General features: G+C 48.3%; 2 protein-coding genes across 2 annotated transcripts in view; one reads left to right on the top strand and one right to left on the bottom strand.

Annotated features, from left to right (window-relative positions):
- Window positions 1-7117, bottom strand: part of HSF2BP (heat shock transcription factor 2 binding protein) — a 115722-nt gene extending 108605 nt beyond the window's left edge. The window contains exons 1-3 of the mRNA XM_025380096.1: window positions 7010-7117; window positions 5684-5950; window positions 3569-3719 (exon numbers count right to left, since the gene is read on the bottom strand). Coding sequence (XP_025235881.1) covers window positions 3569-3719; window positions 5684-5719 — 187 coding nt within the window. The 5' untranslated portion in view covers window positions 5720-5950; window positions 7010-7117. The remainder of the gene's footprint in view (window positions 1-3568; window positions 3720-5683; window positions 5951-7009) is intronic.
- A 57-nt stretch (window positions 7118-7174) lies between these two features.
- Window positions 7175-18104, top strand: part of RRP1B (ribosomal RNA processing 1B) — a 35419-nt gene continuing 24489 nt past the window's right edge. Inside the window, exons 1-2 of the mRNA XM_025380447.1 lie at window positions 7175-7415; window positions 17625-17707. Of these exons, the coding sequence (XP_025236232.1) occupies window positions 7286-7415; window positions 17625-17707 (213 nt within the window). The 5' untranslated portion in view covers window positions 7175-7285. The remainder of the gene's footprint in view (window positions 7416-17624; window positions 17708-18104) is intronic.

Raw genomic sequence — 18104 nt, 5'->3', positions numbered from 1 at the left:
GGGGGAAGGGAGAAGGAGGGGGAAGGGAGAAGGAGGGGGAAGGGAGAAGGAGGGGGAAGGGAGAAGGAGGGGGAAGGGAGAAGGAGGGGGAAGGGAGAAGGAGGGGGAAGGGAGAAGGAGGGGGAAGGGAGAAGGAGGGGGAAGGGAGAAGGAGGGGGAAGGGAGAAGGAGGGGGAAGGGAGAAGGAGGGGGAAGGGAGAGGGAAGGGAGGGAGAGGGAAGGGAGGGAGAGGGAAGGGAGGGAGAGGGAAGGGAGAGGGAAGGGAAGGGAGAAGGAAGGGAGAAGGAAGGAAGGAAGAGAGAGAAAGAAAGAAGGGCATGCAGAGGCAGTAGGGTGTTCCCTATAATCAGCCAGGGAGATAACGATAGACAAAATCAGGGGCCCTGCACTCCCAACAACTTATAAAGTAAAATGGAAATAAAACCATGTGTCTGAAGGAGAAGCATAGGGTACCATGACATTTCAAAGGAAGATGGATCACATCAAGGTAGTCAGATTAGGCAGTAACTCTGGGCCAAGGCTGTGCCCAGTAATACAAAGGTTTTTAAGCTGTAGCATGGTTTTGTTTAGGTTTTTGGATGATAGTGAGTTTGGGTGGGTTTTTTAGGTTTTTGTTCTTTATCCGAAAAACAAAGAGAAGCTTCTGAAGACTTACGCAGGTGAATAGCATCATCAGATTGAACTGTCACAAACTACTCAGGCTACAGTGTATCCGAGTGACTGGAGAGTGGCAGTGAGGAGACTGCCAGTAGAAGACAGAACACAGCAGTGGAGACAGACGCAGGCTGATGATTCAGGATGCATCCATGAAGTAACACTCACAAGACTTACCAGTGGACAGGTTTCATGGGGAGTGGTGAGGGAGAGAGACAGGTAACAAGGAAGACTCCTGGGTCTCTAGTCTGGGTGGAGTGCTCTGAGGAGACTGAGACAGGCCAGTGTAAGACAGGGGCAGGGGATGGATAGCATGAGGCAGACATGACAACAGGAAATAAACATTAGCCTGCACCGAGAAAGCAAAAGTCTGTCCTGACTTCTGTCAGGCTGGAATAACACACACAGATAAAGTCAGGTGCCAAGTTAACAGAAAATATCTCTCAAAGACAATGCAACCGTAAAGTGTCATAATGACCTCTTCTTTGAATGACTGCCTACTTCTTATTCACCGAGAAGCCTGATTCTGTAAAATACCAGACTCGCAGAAATTTTGTTGTTTGAAATTATACAAGAAAGAAGATCCCACTCTTGCCTGCAGGATCTAAGTCACTGTGACACAGAAAAGAACCCTATTTCCAGCTACTGCAGAGCTTCAAGTAAGGGATTTCTAGAACAATGTTCCACGTCTATTTGAACTTTGTAGTTTTCAAGGAAACAGGACCTGGGTCCACTTCACAGTCAGACTTGATAATGGTCCCTTTAGACACAGTTCTATTTTGCTTCATTTATGCTTCACCTAATACCACTCTCTCTCTAAGTCCTATAACAACTCTATCTTCTTCTTCGTTGAGATGCCCCCACAGTTTCTTGGTGTTCTGGTATGGTTTTCCTCATTGCAGAGTCATAAACCTCACTCTGTCAGACTGTGGATCTGTTCCTGGTGACCTTAGACTGATTAGGCTAGGGCAAACATTTAGAATTTGAAATAATCATGAAATAAGCAGGAAGAAATGCCAAGTAGGAGTCAGGCACAAGGCCTTGAGCTTGGAGAGTTCTGGGCTAGAGACTAAATCCAGCAGCCACTGGCATCAGGATGGTAACTGAAGCTATGAGTGTACATGAGATTGCCTAGAGAGAAGCCATGGGGTGAGGCAAGAAAGGGGGCCTAGGCCTGAGCCTCAAGCCCTATTTGAAGGCTGCTAAACAGAAGGATAAATTTCAGCAAAGCGGAATAAGCAGGAATTGCCAGAGAGATTATGGGGGAAAAGGTGACTCTATAGCCTGGGGGAGGCCAGGACTATGAGATAAGATCTCCCAAAGTCCCACCGTGATCAAGTGACCACAGATTTGTTTGTGGCCCTCACTCAGTTTGATTTTGGCAGGGGGACTGATCACTAAAGACATTCATGTTAACTAACTCATGAGACCTTGATGTATTTTTTAGAATGCCAGTTTATTAATTTACAGTGAGACTATAACATGCACCGCTACTGGTGTGTGCCTATTTATCTTCCTTTCCTGAAGACAAATGCACAAGGAATGACTAATCTCAGAAAGTTGCTGGATGAGCATGAAATCAAAACTAGGGAAAGTAAGAAGTCAATGACCTGACATTTTGGCAACCAATGACATGGCATACATCTGGCAGGGTCCCAGTGGGAAAGAGAAATCAACTCAGATGTTGAGACTTTTCTGAAAGGACCACTTACAGAGGGGAGAGCAGAGATAACGGAACCATCAAGAGACACTAAGGTACCCAGGGACCAGCAACAGCCCTACAGCCAAAGCAGCAGGGGAAGAAAACAGCATTCCTGGAGTCCAGCAAGAGCTAGGACTATGGAGGAGGCCTCTAGACAGGAGTATTTGTTCTGCAGGGATGCAGCTACTGCCACAGAACAGTAGCAAAGCAGGGAGGGAGCGGGAAGAAACACTCCAACCTCTCTCTCCACCCAGCAATACCTTCCATTGGTGAGCCCCACTGGCAGCCAGCAAGGGAACCAGGGAAACCCCGTCTGCAGGAATCTACCTCCCAGAGCACACCACAGGGCAGAGAAGAACGGATCCGAGGACTTCGGAGAGAATACAAACAGGGCGAGGCACTGCGGTAACCACGAGAACTGTCCCTTCTAACTGGATATGGCTGGCCCACTGACCAGACACATTTGCACATGCCAGAAACTCATATTCTTGGGGTGACCTATCTTCTTGTCTGGATGAGTGCTAGACCTACCTGGGCCCCCTGGATGCACCTTTTCTAGAGGGCACACAGTGAAGGCTAACAACCAAATGTCATGCAGTAAATTGGCCTTAACCGTCAAAGGCTGATTTAATCGTGACTTGGCCTCAATCAGGCAAGTGCTGAGACAATCTCAGAATATCTCCAGGAACTTCAATAGGCTCCTAAACTGGTATTTAACACAATGGCTCAGCTCAAATCTCAAAAGTCTGAACGGACACCAGAAAGCCTAAATTTCAATCAGTTCTAGAAACTGGCTCACCCATCTACCTAAAGATAAATGAACACAATTCCAGCTATCTGTACTGACAAGTAAACTCCATGCAAGGTTTCCAGATGGCAAGAACCTTGACTTATGACAGTAAGTACTTAATTTTCAGAATACAGCTTTTCAGTTATCAAAAGTATAAAATTCTTCTGCCAATGAAGAAAGTGAGAGAGAAATAGAAGCTGATAATAGATGCTCAGGAAACTGGCAACCAACTTATACCAACTTACATATGTCCAAGTCACTATATTGAGGAAACCTCCCTTTCTTAGGTCATCAGACTCTCCCAAGTATCATCGCAAGGACTGCAAGAGTACCTTAAAATTGGTTTACAATTATTTACCTAAGGTAAATCTGCTAGAACAAATTACTGTTACCACCAATGACTGTTGAAAATGAAGACTCACTTTTTTCTACAATCTTTAATTTCTGGAAGCTCTCCAGCACCTCCCCATTTAGTATTCTGGGTAAGAAGTCCCGTATTTGCATCACTTCAGTTGTCAGCCGTTCCAGGTCCTTCTTTCTGACTTTAACAAATTCCTCTTTAGTACCTATGTGCTAAAAGAACAAGCAGATCTTTTATTTCTCTTCACATGACAAAAAAAAACCAGCCCAAGTCAACCTGCTTTTCTTTCACACCTCTTATGTTCATTGTTATTTCAAATCATGTCTCTACCTACTGTATGTTCTGCTATAGATCTATTTTATGTATACGTAAACATTTTGAAAGCTGAAGCTTCAGCCTTCAAAAAGGGAGCCACACGTTAGAAATAATAAAACAGGCCAGGCATGGTGACTTACACTTGAAATCCCAGGAATTTGGGAGGCCAGGAGTTCAACACCAGTCTGAGCAACATAGAGAGACCCTGTCACTACAAAAATATGAAAACGTGCCCAGGAGGCCGGGCGCGATGGCTCACGCCTGTAATCCCAGTACTTTGGGAGGCCGAGGCGGGTGGATCACCTGAGGTCAGGAGTTCAAGACCAGCCTGGCCAATATGGTGAAACTCCATATCTACTAAAAATACAAAAATTAGCCGGGCGTGGTGGCATGCACCTGTAATCCCAGCTACTCAGGAGGCTGATGCGGGAAGAAGGTTTGAGTCCAGGAGTTGGAGGCTGCAGTGAGCTATGATCATGCCACTGCCCTCCAGTCTGGGCAACAGAGCAAGAACACGAAAAACTAAAGTCATACAAGAGCTCTATTCCTAAAAGTCAAAGAAAACGCCTGCAACTTTTTATCATTGCAGCACCAAACTAATCAGGAGAAAAAGGAAGTCATCTAGACTGGTTTCCCACTGGGTTTGCTAAGCCTTCTGCCCGTGATCTCATCTATTCACCCCAAGCCTCCAAGATCGTCCAGATGGAAATTAAGGCACGGGAGCTTGGTGACTCTCAATGCAGCACAAATAATAAGGAGTGGAAGCAGGATGTGAACACGGGTCTGGCCCCAGAGTCCAAGCGCCTTCTCCATCGCATGCAATCAGTTAGTTATAAAATCGATGGAGGCCGGGCGCGGTGGCTCAAGCCTGTAATCCCAGCACTTTGGGAGGCCGAGATGGGCGGATCACGAGGTCAGGAGATCGAGACCATCCTGGCGAACACAGTGAAACCCCGTCTCTACTAAGAAATACAAAAAATAGCCGGGCGAGATGGCGGGCGCCTGTAGTCCCAGCTACTCGGGAGGCTGAGGCCGGAGAATGGCATGAACCCGGGAGGCGGAGCTTGCAGTGAGCTGAGATCCGGCCACTGCACTCCAGCCTGGGCTACAGAGCGAGACTCCGTCTCAAAAAAAAAAAAAAAAAAAAAAAAAAAAAAAAAATCGATGGAGGGGCCGGGCGCAGTGTAATCCCAGCACTTTGGGAGGCCGAGACGGGCGGATCACGAGGTCAGGAGATCGAGACCGTCCTGGCCTACACGGTGAAACCCCGTCTCTACTAAAAAATACAAAAAACTAGCCGGGCGAGGTGGCGGGCGCCTGTAGTCCCAGCTACTCGGGAGGCTGAGGCAGGAGAATGGCGGGAACCCGGGAGGTGGAGCTTGCAGTGAGCGGAGATCCGGCCACTGCACTCCAGCCTGGGCGACAGAGCGAGACTCCGTCTCAAAAAAAAAATAAAATAAAATAAATAAAAAATCGATGGAGGGCAGATTCTGAGACTGACGCTGTCTCGCTAAGTCCCGGAGCACGGGGCCAGGGTCTTCGGAGGGGAACTGGGCTTCCACAGGGCAGAGAGAGGTGACCATCCATCCCACGCTCCCATGCCCACTTTGGCGCCATTGAGTGCCCCCACCGCGCGCAGCCTCACAGACCGGGTCCCCGCGTGGGTTTGGAGGCGAAAGTCGCCTCCCACCCACGTCTTCGCCCCGCTCCGGCCCAGCTCACGCTGTCCGGGGAGGAAGTCTCCAGGCCTCCCCCAAGCACACGACAGCGGGCCGTCTCCGGGAGCACTGGGAGCGGCCCTGAGGGCAGCGAATGGCGACGGCTCAAACACGCTGGCGGTGGGCAGGGCTTCCTCACTGACCCTGCAGGCCTCCTCGGCACCGCCCGCTTCGCCCATAGCAGCCGCGGCCTCGGCTCCGTTCTCCTGCGAGGCGGCGTGCCCTCTGACCCCTGACGCCAGAAAGCGCGGGAACGTGTCCACGCCGGGGGTCGGGAACGGAGAGGCGCGAGGCTCAAACCTCGCAGAATTTGCGCAGTATTCTCGGCCGAGAGCGCGAGGAGTGGTCTTGGCGAGGTCCCACTTTGGCTCTTCTGGCTTAGCCGGGGTTTTAAACTTAGCCGGGGTTATCTGCAAAGCAGAAGGAAAGTCAGCCCCTGATGTAAGTGTCAAGTAAAATAAATCGGATGAGTCCTTTCCTGTTTGGCGAGGAATGCTACACTAAGGGGGACTGTTTCAAACTGGCAGTCTTTGCTGGAAACCTCGCCTCCGCGGTTCGCCTTCCCTCGCTCGGATGCAGGCGCTTTTATGTTAAGGGTTGAATTTTTGTGTCAACAGGCACCTCGGGAGGTCGCCCAGATAACTGAGCGGAGCAACTGAGATAACCCCCGCTACGTGTGGAGTGACCTAGTCCATTAGCTTGCCCCGGCACGCCCGCTGAGTCCGCAAAATACAGGATGTTCTTGGGTTTTAGATGAACCCAAAGCTAAGATTTCTTCCCTCTCTGGAGTTAGCAAGCAGCCCGCCCTGCCCAACTCCCCTGGAAGCGCGCGTGCTCTCCAGGCTTCGGGACGCCGGCGCGGGTGCCCCAGCACTGGCACTAGGGCTCCAGAGTAAGGGGCGCGCCGACCTGCCCGAGCCTCTGCAGGCGCTGGCGGAAGGTGAGCCCTCCACCCGCTCAACAGGCCCCAGTGCCGGCCTTTCCTTCCAGTCTCAACTCCACCCGGGGGCCCGGGGGCTCCACAGTTAAAAACTCCGTGCCACGGAGATCGCAGGTGAGCTGCTGGCTCAACGGGGTGTGCAAAATGGGATTAAAGATCCTAGACTGTGGCCAGGCGCGGTGGTTCAATCCCTTAATCCCAGCGCTCAGGGAGGCCGAGGCGGGAGGATTGCTTAAGCCCAGGAGTTTGAGACCAGCCTGGACAACATAGCGAGACCCCATCTCTACAAAAATAAATAGTGGGGCGTGATGGCGCGCGCCTGTAGTCTCAGCTACTTGGGTGGTCGACATGGGAGGATCGCTTGAGTCTGGGTGGTCGAGGCTGCAGTGAGCCAAGATCACCGCCAAGATCGCGCCCCTGCACTCCAGCCTGGGCGACAGAGGGAGACCCTGTCTCAAAAACAAAAAATCCTAGACCGTTTACAAACAGCCGTCCGTCTCTTCCTGGCCAAGTCCTAACCCTGGCTAACCTCGCCGTGTATATCCTGAATTTTGGCAACCGAAAGGCAGCGCCGGAGCCACTCGCACAAGAGATGGGCCGCTCCGCCCGCTGCCAGGGCCACGGCCGCGCTCACTCCCAGAGCGCGCTGCGAGCCGCGGCGCCTTTGTGACGCCATCAACCCGCGCGCCGTCGCCGCCTTCTGTGCAGTCGCGGCCCTGGCGGACGGCGGCTGGCTGCTCCGCGGCGCTCGGCTGGCGGCAGCTGCACCGCGGGTTGCGCGGCCGGGGATGCTCCAGCGGGCGCGATGGCCCCCGCCATGCAGCCGGCCGAGATCCAATTTGCCCAGCGGCTGGCGTCCAGCGAGAAGGGCATTCGGGACCGGGCGGTGAAGAAGCTGCGCCAGTACATCAGCGTGAAGACGCAGAGGGAGACAGGTGGGCGCACGGCGGCGGTCAGCCGCGCCACATGGCGGGCCGGGGGCCGGGGCTGGGGCCAGGGCCCTGGCACGGAACGCGGCTTCCACGTGTTGTCGTGACACCCAGCGTGTGCTTAGGTTTCCGCGCTGCCAGAACCGCTTCTTGCTGTGTCTAGTGCCTTTTTACACTTGAGGAAACGGGTTGAGGGTGTTCCGTTACTTGTGAAAGTCACAGTAAGCGGGGAAGCTGAGAAAAGACCCACATGGGTCCGATTCCCCAGCCGGCATCTCGAATCACTGGGCTGCCCTCATTTGCCCTGGTGTCCGGTCGGTGATTGCCGCCTTTCTTTGACCAGCACCTTTACGTGCCGGGGCTGGAGGAGAGAAGACAGAAGCACTACTCTCCAGGATTTGTTAGTAATAAAGCAAGGAGGCAAACAGGCAAATAAAGTAGACCTTGTGTAAGTGTAGTAAAGGAAATGAAAACCAGGTAGTAGGCCGGGCGCTGTGTCTCACGCATGTAATCCCAGCACTTTGGGAAGCCGAGGCGGGCGGATGATCGGAGGTCGGGAGTTCGAGACCAGCCTGGCCAATCCAACATGGTGAAACCCCGGCTCTACTAAAAGTACAAAATTAGCCGGGCATGGTGGCGCATGCCTGTAATCTCAGTACTCGAGAGGCTGAGGCAGGAGAATCGCTTGAACCTGGGAGGCGGACGTTGCGGTGAGCCGAGATCGCACGATTGCACTCCAACCTGGGCAACAAGAGCGAAACTCCGTCTCAAAAAAAGAAAGAAAGAGAGAAAGAAAGAAAACCAGGTAATAGCAAGAAGTGAAGGAGGTTGCTCTTCTTGATAGACTGTTCTGGGAAGGCCTCTCGGGTGATGTTCAGCTGAAATCTGAAGAGAGATGAGCGGAAAGCGCCTATGCAGAGGCAGGAAAGAGCTTCACGTGCCCTAGGAGTGCTTTGAAAGACCAATTAAGTTGTGGGTGGGCGGGGAGAGTGTGATGAGATGAAGTTGGAGATTGTAGGCAGTGGCCAGATCACACAGGGCTTTGTAGTGTAGATTTTAACGACACTGCTGTTGAATGATTTCATTTACCTGATCCAAGAATATTTTCTGTAAACTCTTGAGTGAGCCCATACGATATGAACTACAATGTGTGACAGAGGTTTTAAGATAAAGTTTGATTTAGTTACTGATGGTACTAATACATTTAGAATCTGCTTAAAAGAACAGATATTATCTCCCCCATTACTGACATTCTCAGTTTGTTTTAAGAAAAATCACCAGACTACCCAAAAAAAGAAAAGAAACTTTCCTGGAAAGGAAGTCTGGTAGAAAAAGGAATGAAGACCAAAATTCCTGACTTTGATTCTGTTAGGGATGTCCCTAAGAGATTTTGTTTACTCTCACAGTTCCAGGTACCCCATATATGCTGGTGGTTTCTAAACCTAAATTGTTGACCCAGCCCTTTCCTACTTGCAACTGGGATGTGCCTTGCTAGCCTGGCTTCTCTACCTGGCACCTCACACTCAGGATGCCAAAAAATGTCATATTTTCTTTCCCCGAAAGCCTGTTGTCTGCTGCTGCTCCTCTACCACCTGTTTTCTCTTCTTTTGGTTGCTAGTTCCCACCAGCCATTCGGATTCCAGCTGGACGCACAGGATTGTCCTGGACTCCTCTGTCTTCCTCATCCTCTTCCCCTGGCCCACATCCAGTGTCCCTCAGTCCTCCCTCCTTCACCTCCTGATGAAATAAATTCTCTGACTGTGGGCCCTTTGCATCTCACCCAAACTTCTGCACCTGCATATTCCCTAACTGGTCTCCTTAACTTCATTTGTGACCCCCCGAATCTGTCCTCCACAGACCAGCCCAGGGTCATCTTCCTAAAACAAATCTGATCCCACATCACCAATATTTTTTGAAATTCAGCGTCTGCAAGTCATGATCTGTCCTCAGGTGCTCTTCCTCCCTAAGCCCCATGTGACTGCTTCATGTTCTGTCAACAGAACCAGTCCTGGGTCTTGGTGTATAGCACACAATTTCTCACCTCTCTGCCTTTGCTTCTCCTGTTCACTCTGCAAAGAATCCCACACCTTCTTCACTCCCAGCATTCAGTTCAGTATCACTTCCTTCAGAAAGCCTCCCCTAGCATCTCGCCCTACTCCTCCAGGGTCTAAAACATCCATTGTGTCTCTGTTGTAGCACTTAGCTACATTGCTGCTTAATTATCAATGTGCCATTCTACTCCCAAAACAGTGTAAGCTTCCATCTGTTTTCTTAGCCAGAAGTGGGAGTACATGCAGCCATGAAAGGTCTTGGCCTATACAAAAGTAGAAGACAAGAAGCAATACTTATGGTGCTAAGACAGCCTAGACAGAGCCTTTTGCTCAAACCCTTTGGTGAGCCAGCCCAGGATTTGCAGATGCTGAGGTTATGCGGGGGGCCTAAGACCAGTTTACACCAGTGCTCCAGAGTCCTCTCTGGTTAGTGCCTGTCACACCCAGAGTTTCTTGTCTTGTACGTCTTGTTCACCACCACATGGCATGGAGTACAGTGGGCCTTCAAAAAATAACTCTGCAGCGTGAACGTCATGGACAGTGATAATGGGACAAGAAAACACACGGTCTCCGCCACAGCTATGCCCCACCACAATTAAAACACAAGTTTGGAAATAACTTGGCCTGACATTTGACTCCCATTGATAGGCTCAAACTTTTTTGCATCTTGTCGTAGGCATCATAAAGGAAATCTGAGATTTCACTCTTCCTGAAACATGAGCTGTTCTGCAGCAACATAAATAGATAGCTTTGTAATTTTAAAAATAAATTGGAAATCTTTGTATTACTTTAAGTAACAGAATGTTGAGCTCATGCTTTAACTGTTCAAGTTAGGTACTCACAGTCCTAAAATGATCACTCTCCATGGCTTTCATTCATAAGAGCTTATTTGTCCCAATTCATTCATTCATTCATATATTTAGCAAACATTTATGGAGTGCCAACCGGGTACTATTATGTACGCTACTCTTGGCACTGGGAATATAGCAGTGGACAAAACAGTCCCTGCCTATCTTACCAGTTCTGCGACTTTAAAAATACTGACTAAAATGGAGAGGCATCCTAAAATCAATCTGGTGACAATTTAATTTGCATCATTGCTTTCTTTTTGGCAACATACAAAATAACAGTACATCTTATGGTTAATGCTATATTCAATTCAGTAAGAAAGTGTTTTTTTGTAATGATGGGGTTAGGGTTCTCTCCACCCAAGAGTTATAATAAATAGGAGTTGTGGATGTTCTGACCCTGGGGCGTGTTCAAGTATAACACTTTACCCCCATCTAAAATGGCTCCTGGGCTCATTACATGGTGAGAGTAGCTGTTGGATTTGCTGATTTGAAAACCTACTGATATGTCGCATGTCTACATGTCTCACTTTGATGTTCACCTCATTTGTTTTGTGTGTGTTTGTTTTTTGAGACAGAGTTTCACGCTTTCACCCAGGCTGGAGTGCAATAGCGCGATCTCTGCTAACTACAACCTCCACCTTCCAGTTTCAAGCGATTCTCCTGCCTCACCCTCCTGAGTAGCTGGGAGCACCCACCACCACGCCTGGCTAATTTTTGTAATTTTGGTAGAGACAGGGTCTCACCATGTTAGCCAGGCTGGTCTTGAGCTCCTGACCTCGTGATCCGCCCCGCCTCTGCCTCCCAAAGTGCTGGGATTACAAGTGTGAGCCACACCGCACCCGGCCTTTGTTTTTGTTTTTTTGAGAGACAGAGACTTGCTCTGTTGCCCAGGCTGGAGTGCAGTGGCACAGCCTCGGCTCACTGCAACCTTCACCTCCCAGGTTCAAGCGATTCTCCTGCCTCAGCTTCCCAAGTAGCTGGGACTACAGGCGTGCACCACCACGCCCAGCTAATTTTTGTATTTTTTTAGTAGAGACGAGGTTTCACTCTATGTTGGCCAGGCTGCTCTTGAACTCCCGACCTCAGGTGATCTGCCCACCTTGGCCTCCCAAAGTTCTGGGATTACAGGAGTGAGTCACTGCACCTGGCCTACCTCATTCATTTTGAAATAACTAAACCTATATTGTATTGTTGTAAAAATGTAATTGTATTAAGTTTCAGTAATTTAGCCCCAAGAAGAAAATAGAGAAGAAAAGACTGGTGAAACCAAACTGCTTCAGATAATGTACTTTGCCTTTCAGAGTTTTGAAAGTAATTCAGTAATGAGTATTTCTCTCTTTTACTTTGAATACTTCAAAAATTGGTGGCTTGTTTTTATTAAATTCCTAAGTGAACACATACACATACACACACACAGACATAAATGGAAAATAGATGTTTTAAAAGGGAACCAAATAATGTGGGGTGTGGTGGCTCACGCCTGTAATCCCAACACTTCGGGAGGCCAAGGCAGGTGGATCACCTGAGGTTGGGAGTTCAAGACCAGCCTGACCAACATGGAGAAACCCCGTATCTACTAAAAGTACAAAATTAGCCAGGTGTGGTGGCACGTGCCTGTAATCCCAGCTACTCAGGAGGCTGAGGCAGGAGAATCGCTTGAACCCAGGAGTTGGAGGTTGCAGTGAACCAAGAACGTACCATTGCGCTGCAGCCTGGGCCACAAGAGCAAAACTCCGTCTCAAAAAAAAAGAAAAAGAGCCGGGCGCGGTGGCTCACGCCTGTAATCCCAGCACTTTGGGAGGCCGAGATGGGCAGATCACGAGGTCAGGAGATCGAGACCATCCTGGCTAACACGGTGAAACCCCGTCTCTACTAAAAATACAAAAAAAAAAAAAAACTAGCCGGGTACAGTGGCGGGCGCCTGTAGTCCCAGCAACACGGGAGGCTGAGGCAGGAGAATGGCGCTAACCCGGGAGGCAGATCTTGCAGTGAACCGAGACTGCGCCACTGCACTCCAGCCTGGGCGACAGAGCGAGACTCCGTCTCAAAAAAAAAAAGAAAAAGAAAAAAGGGAACAAAATGTAAATAGACCCTAGGAATAGAAAGTGAGACAATTATTATTGTAATATCTCACCAACTGAATAGCGCTTTATTCTTACAGTGTTTCACACATCTTGGGCTTGACCCTAACGATAAATCTTTCATATAGTATAGGTGATAGAACTGAGGCCCAAAAGTCAGTTGACAGTTTTCTGATACTGGGCACTTGTTGGTAGGAAGCTGGGGCCTGAGCCAAGGTTTGTTTCCGTGCTACTCTGTTGCCTCCTAGAAAAGAGACAATCAGAATATCTTTTCTCATTGTATTAGCCTGTTCTTACGCTGCTAGTAAAGACATACCGGATACTGGGCAATTTATAAAGGAAAGAGGTTTAATGGACTCACAGTTCCACATGGCTGGGGAGGCCTCACAATCATGGCAGACAGCAAAGGAAAAGCAAAGCAAAGGCACATCATCCATGGCAGCCAGGCGAGAGGGTATGTGCAGGAGAGCTCCCCTTTATAAAACCGTTAGATCTCATGAGACTTATTCATTCTCATGAGAACAGCATGAGAAAAACCCATCCCCGTGATTCAGTTACCTCCCACTGGGTCCCTCCCACCACATGTGGGGATTATTACAATTCAAGGTGAGATTTGGGTGGGGACATAGCCAACCCATATTACTCACCCAGCCCACTTTGCTGCCCACTGTGCAGGGTCTATTGTCACTGTCAGAATCTACTGTTTTCCATTATGAACGCCTCTGTAGCACATCATACTGTGCCTTTGCCTGTTATAGGTGTGGGCTGTCCATAGTAGATACTGGGCAGACCACATTATCACTTACCGTTGGCTTGACCCAATGGTCTACTTACAAAACCATCTGGAGATAAATGTGCTGTTTTTAAGTGAGAAAGACCAGAATACAGAATATTTTGCCATTTAGGTCACACACACAACTGTGCTTTTCTGCACTACATGTAACTCTTCTGTAAATAAATGCACGGGAAAGATCTGGAAAGATGCACATCAGACAGGTTGCATCAGTCCCTCTGGTTCAGAGCCTGGGATTCAGGAGGCAGGGAGCAAGACAAGCTTGTGATTATATCACTTTGGTGGTGGTAAGGTTCTTTGCAATAAACGTGTTTTTATTAATTAGGACTCTTTCAGTTGCAACTTGACAGAACATCCACACCACGCTAGAGTTATTTTATTTTATTTATTTATTTGTTTATTTATTTTTTGAGATGGAGTCACACTGTGTCGCTCAGGCTGGAGTGCAGTGGTGCGATCTTGGCTCACTGAAACCTCCACCTCCCGGGTTCCAGCGATTCTCCTGCCTCACGGAGAATCTTGGTGCCATTCTCCTGGGATTCAGTGAGTGCTCACTCCTAGTTCCTGTGGGATCTGACTGTTAAAGAGCCTGGCACCTTCCTCCTCTCTTGCTATGTGACATGACAACTCCCCTTCCCCTCCAGCCAAGACAGGACGCTCCCTGAGGTCCTCACCGGAAGCAGATGCTGGAGCCATGCTTGTACAGCCTGCAGAGCCCTGAGCCAAATAAACCTCTTAGCGTCAGGTATTCCTTTATAGCAATGCAACAGACTAAGACAATGATGTAACTGGAAGGGCAGGAGCGTTAATCAACTTAAACACAAAAGGAGGATTTAAAGGACCCAGGTGACTGTGTGGGGTCAGGCTCGGGGCACTCCTTGTCCTTGCTGGGCAGCTACGTTGTGATTCCTCTCCAAGGCTCTCCACCTTCAAGCAGGGTGCGGAGGGACTCTGGTCTGGGTGGGGCTTACCCCACATGGAGAGGAGGCGGCTTCCGCCAATTCAGCAGAATTCCGTTGGCCACAGGACAGGTTCAAGGAAAGCCAAGCGACCCTCTGCAGGTAAAAATTTTCTTGCTCAGTCCTTAGGAGTCTCTAGCTCTCTCCTTACTGGACTTGAAGAGATCACACAGTTTGTACCTGCTCCCAGCCACCTTGTAACACAAGTGGATCCTTTCTGAGAATGGAGACAGTCTTTGGGGCAGCAGAGGTTGCAGTGGAGAAAAACAAAGTTCTGGCACCAGCAGTTGAGCTTCTGCACAAAGCTGTGCTTCACTTTCCCCCTTAAAACTAGCGTGGCAGCCAGGCGTGGTAGTTCACGCCTGCAATCCCAGCACTTTGGGAGGCCGAGGCGGGCGGATCACAAGATGAAGAGACAGACCATCCTGGCCAACATGGCAAAACCCCATCTCTACTAAAAACTACAAAACATAGCTGGGCGTGGTGGCAGGTCCCTGTAATCCCAGCTACTTGGGAGGCTGAGGCAGGAGAATCACTTGAACCCAGACGGCAGAGGTTACAGTGAGCCGAGGTTGCGCCATTGCACTCCAGCCTGGGTGACAGAGTGAGACTGTCTCAAAAAAAAAAAAAAAAAAAAAAAATCCTTAATAGCATGAAATATCCAATCTGTTTAGTTTTTCTCATCATCTCAAATGTTTTTTATGACCAATCCAAATGAGGACCACCCGTTGCGTTTGGTTAATATGTCTGCCAAGACGCTCTTAAATTCTAACAGTTCTTACATCTTTTTTTTCTGTACAGTTTATTTGTTGGAGGACATAGGTCATATGCTTTGTAGAGTTTCACATATTTGGGGTTTGTTGACTGCATCCTGTTGTCTCACTTACCATGTTCCTCTGTCCCCTGTATTTCCTATAAACTAGTATTAATAGTTAAGATTTGACACAGTTGGGTTTTTGTTTTTTTGTTTTGTTTTGTTTTACTTTTGTAAGAATACTTCACAGGTTGGTGCAGCGTTCTTCCTGTTGGCACCACCTCTGGCATCTGATGAGTGATTGCCTGTGCATGTTAATGATCAGTCAGTGGGTTTGGGTGTTGATGGTCTGACACATCCATTTTCAAGTTTCTTAATATTGTTTGTTTGTTTGTTTGTTTGTTCGTGAGACAGAGTTGCTCTGTTGCCCAGGTTGGAGTGCAGTGGCACGATTATAGCTTACTGCAGCCTCAAATTCCTGGGCTCAGGTCATCCTCCCCCCTCAGCCACCTGAGTACTTGGGACTACAGGCACATGCCACCATGCCCTGCCAATTTTTTGGTTTTGTTGTTGGGGTGTGTGTGTGTGTGTGTGTGTGTGTGTGTGTGTGTTTAAGACAGGGTCTTGCTCTGTTGCCCAACTGGAGTACAGTGTTGTAGAGACTGGGTTTTGCTGTGTTGCCCAGGCTGGTCTCAAACTCCTAAGCACAAGTGAGCCGCCACGCCTGGGTGATATCTTTTCATCTAATGTTTTACCAGCCATTTATGATCCTTGCCCAAAGCCTTTAATTCACTGGAGATATATGTGGTCTTTGAACATGATTAAATATAAGTGCAGGTCACTGTGACCAAGAAAAAAAGTTATTGCAATCATGACCACAGTTGGCTCAGCTCTAGTGGGGTTTATCACTCATACCATACTTACATTAGCCATGTGAGGATCCCCAGGCGTGATTTGTTCATAACAAGAGGGCAAGAGAACCAGTTGGTACATCTTTCCAACTGCGAAAGGAAATATACTTTAATAAACTAGTTTTATGTTAGTTTCTGATATCTTGGTTTTACATGGAAAACTATCAGAATCAAAATGCAGGCCGGGCGTGGTGGCTCACGCCAGTAATCCCAACTACTCTTGAGGCTGAGGCGGGAGAATCGCTTGACCCCGGGAGGCGCAGGTTGCAGTGAGCCTAGATTGTGCCACAGCACTCCAGCCTGGGCAACAGAGCAAGATTCTGTCCCCAAAAAAAAAAGAATCGAAATGTACCATTATAAAATTGTTGATGGGAGAAAGACCCTTAGTAAAGTGGAAATCAGTACCTATAAATTAAGGTAAAGGCACTCTGAATACACTAAATAAACTTTGGTCCATCAAAAAAGGTCTTTTTGTCACTTTTTTTTTTTTTAAGAGACAAAGTCTCGCTCTGTCGCCCAGGCTGGAGTGCAGTGGCACAATCTTGGCTCACTGCAAGCTCCACCTCCTGGGTTCACGCCATTCTCCTGCCTCAGCCTCTGGAGTAGCTAGGACTACAGGTGCCCGCCATCACGCCTGGCTAATTTTTTTTTTATTTTTAGTAGAGATGTGGTTTCACCGTGTTAGCCAGAATGGTCTCAATCTTCTGACCTCATGATCCGCCCGCCTCGGCCTCCCAAAGTGCTGGGATTACAGGTGTGAGCCACTGTGCCCAACCCTTTTTGTCACTTTTTAAGCATCTTTTGGAGTATTAAGATCACATTGATTCTAAATATTTGTTTGCATTCATCTAATTTATAGCACTTTGTTGCTCCAAAAGATTTCTCCTAGGATCTCCTAGTAAAATCCTCATAAAGACCATTTGTAACACACATCAAGACTTGAGGTTTCTGTTTGTGTTCTAATTTCATGGTCCATAGGCTCGGAAACTCCAAGAGTGTACACCTACCTTATCATTTTGTGATTCTTTATGTCAGTCAGCAAATACTTTATGACACCTGGGATCTACTCAGGAGATCTAAGGCTGAACGAGACTGGTCATTTAGTCATAGATCATGAAAGCAGAGGTAGATCCCTAAGTAACTAGAGTCAGAACAAAGCCAACCCTGGTGATGCTGCAGTAAATGATCACGATTACAGGGAGGGTGATTGGGAGGCAGCCACTTTTGACCTCATACTAGGATCCTTAAAAAGTCATTTTTGCAAAAATGTTCCAAAGTACTGTCAGTGTCCCCAGGCCCTTTCCTAGGCCTTTGACTTTCAGATGTACTGTTCGGAGCTCCTGTGTCCTCAGCCTGGCTGGTTTTCTGTTCCTCGGAAGTGGGGCTGCCCGTTGCTGGGGCTTCATATGAGCAAATCCCCCGCATCTCTTGTAAGATTTGCAGTTTTACTTCACAAGACCAGCGAAAATGTCAGTGTGCAGGATGGCTGCACGTGGTGGGCAGGGAGGGCCTTGAGGGGGAGCTGTTTTCCTAAGTGGCCACTTTGTTCATGAATTTTGTGTTGTGATGACATTTGCTTCCTCACGCTGAGGCCAGGCCACCACTGCCACCCTACCCTGTAGCTGATAAAGCTGCAGGTACAATAGTAATTTATTTGTGTTTCTTTTATAATAATAAGGAAATGTTTGCTTCCATTTTTTAAAAAGACATGCAAATGAAAGAGAATTAAAATGTATGTGGTACTTCACCACTTTCTAAACTTTAAGAAAGGAGATACATAGACTCTTAAGATGTTTGTGCTGTTTTGCCTTCCAGGAGGTTTCAGTCAGGAAGAACTTCTAAAAATCTGGAAGGGGCTCTTCTACTGCATGTGGGTGCAGGATGAACCCCTTCTACAGGTAACGTGCGTTCCCTTTGTCATGCTCCCTGGTTCTTGCTGTGGCTGGATAAGAGACTTGAGCACTCACACTGTGCCAGTCCCCCGATACACTGACGCACACTGACGGTCATGCTTCAAGGAGTCATTTTCTTACCTCTTGTCCATACAGAAAGGCAGTGTCAACACAGTTAGGTGAATTGTCTTTTCAAATAAAATGAAAGATGTGCATTCATTGTCAATTTACTATTTCTCTGTAAAATTTCATAGGTTCCATGCTAGGTTTTACGTTACTTAAAGTTTCTGTCTTCTGGTAAGTTTATTTTTTGTGGTCAAGGATGGCATGACAGGAGCACTAACTAGTGAAGACCCTGTGAAACCCAGGACAAGGCAGCCACTTCTCTGGGCTTCGGGCTCCA

This window comes from Theropithecus gelada, chromosome 3 (genome assembly GCF_003255815.1).
Source record: "Theropithecus gelada isolate Dixy chromosome 3, Tgel_1.0, whole genome shotgun sequence".
In the NCBI taxonomy this organism is placed as follows: domain Eukaryota; kingdom Metazoa; phylum Chordata; class Mammalia; order Primates; family Cercopithecidae; genus Theropithecus; species Theropithecus gelada.
The sequence above is the reverse complement of the archived record's forward strand: the minus strand, read 5'-3'. Positions and strand labels throughout refer to the sequence as shown.